Below are 969 nucleotides of genomic sequence, written 5' to 3'. Positions count from 1 at the left end.
GGCGGCGGGGGACCGGCCGGCGCGATGCGGCTGCTGCTCGTGGCCTGCCTGCGGCCGCGCACCGGCAACGCCACCACGGCGGCCCGGATCCGGTGAGTGCCGCGGCCTCAGTTTGCCCGGCCTGTGAAATGGACCCAAGGGCGCGCGGGGGCGATGACAAGCTGAGCTGCTTCAGCCAGACCTGGGAAGGGCGGGGGAGGGGTTGTTGTGAGTGCCCTCATTTGACTTCTTTTTTTTAAAATTAATTATCCATTTGGGAAGAAAGGAAGAGTGAAAATACACCCTCCCCCCTCTTTGCTTCGTCAAAAATGAACAAAAATGCGAGGGGGCGAGGATGGAAATCAAACGGCGTCGCACGCCGGCTGTCGTGTCGCTTGCAATGGCAGGTGGACGGCTGTCGTCCCGCGTTCGCCTGTGATTTTTCTTCTTTATTTCTTCCGAGGATGGGCAATGGTTCAAGCGTGCGGCGGGTTGTGGAGAGTGGGTTTTTGCTCGCCCTCCCTCCATGCTGCCGTATTCATATGAAACCATCAATCTGCACGTGCCAGTTCGCACGGTTCCTTCATTTCCCCAGAATTCGTCTGTTTTCTATTTTGTTGCATCTCAAGCACGTGTTGGGACTCAGCGACGTAGAAATGTAACGTACATGACAGCTTATACACAGGGGAGTGCAACTAGGGCAGCCATTGCAGAGGACGGTCCAGTTGGCCTCTAGTAATACGAAACCCGACGCCTTTATGTCTTATTTTTTTCTTTGGTTGTCTTCTGTCCTCTATTGATATGAAAACCGATGCCTTTATGTCCTTTATTTTTCTCTTGAAGAGGGAAAAATGAACTGGAGAGTCCCAGTTCTCTCGAAGACAAAAATAGGATGTAAAGGCGTCCGGTTTCATATCACTAGAGGACAGAGGACAACCAAAGAAAAAAAAAAAAAGACATAAAGGCATCTGATTTAATATCACTAGTGGA

At 51.5% G+C, this 969-nt stretch overlaps 1 protein-coding gene across 2 annotated transcripts in view; it reads left to right on the top strand.

Moving 5' to 3' along the window:
- Positions 1-6: 6 nt before the first annotated feature.
- GLT1D1 (glycosyltransferase 1 domain containing 1) overlaps positions 7-969 on the top strand; it is a 121,959-nt gene continuing 120,996 nt past the window's right edge. For both annotated transcript variants that reach the window (XM_019507098.1, XM_019507096.1), the window contains exon 1: positions 7-92. In XM_019507098.1, coding sequence (XP_019362643.1) covers positions 25-92 — 68 coding nt within the window. In that variant the 5' untranslated portion in view covers positions 7-24. The remainder of the gene's footprint in view (positions 93-969) is intronic.

This window comes from Gavialis gangeticus, unplaced genomic scaffold (assembly GCF_001723915.1).
Source record: "Gavialis gangeticus isolate Ggan-Ray unplaced genomic scaffold, GavGan_comp1, whole genome shotgun sequence".
Classification (NCBI taxonomy): domain Eukaryota; kingdom Metazoa; phylum Chordata; order Crocodylia; family Gavialidae; genus Gavialis; species Gavialis gangeticus.
This window is presented reverse-complemented; position numbering and strand designations above follow the sequence as displayed.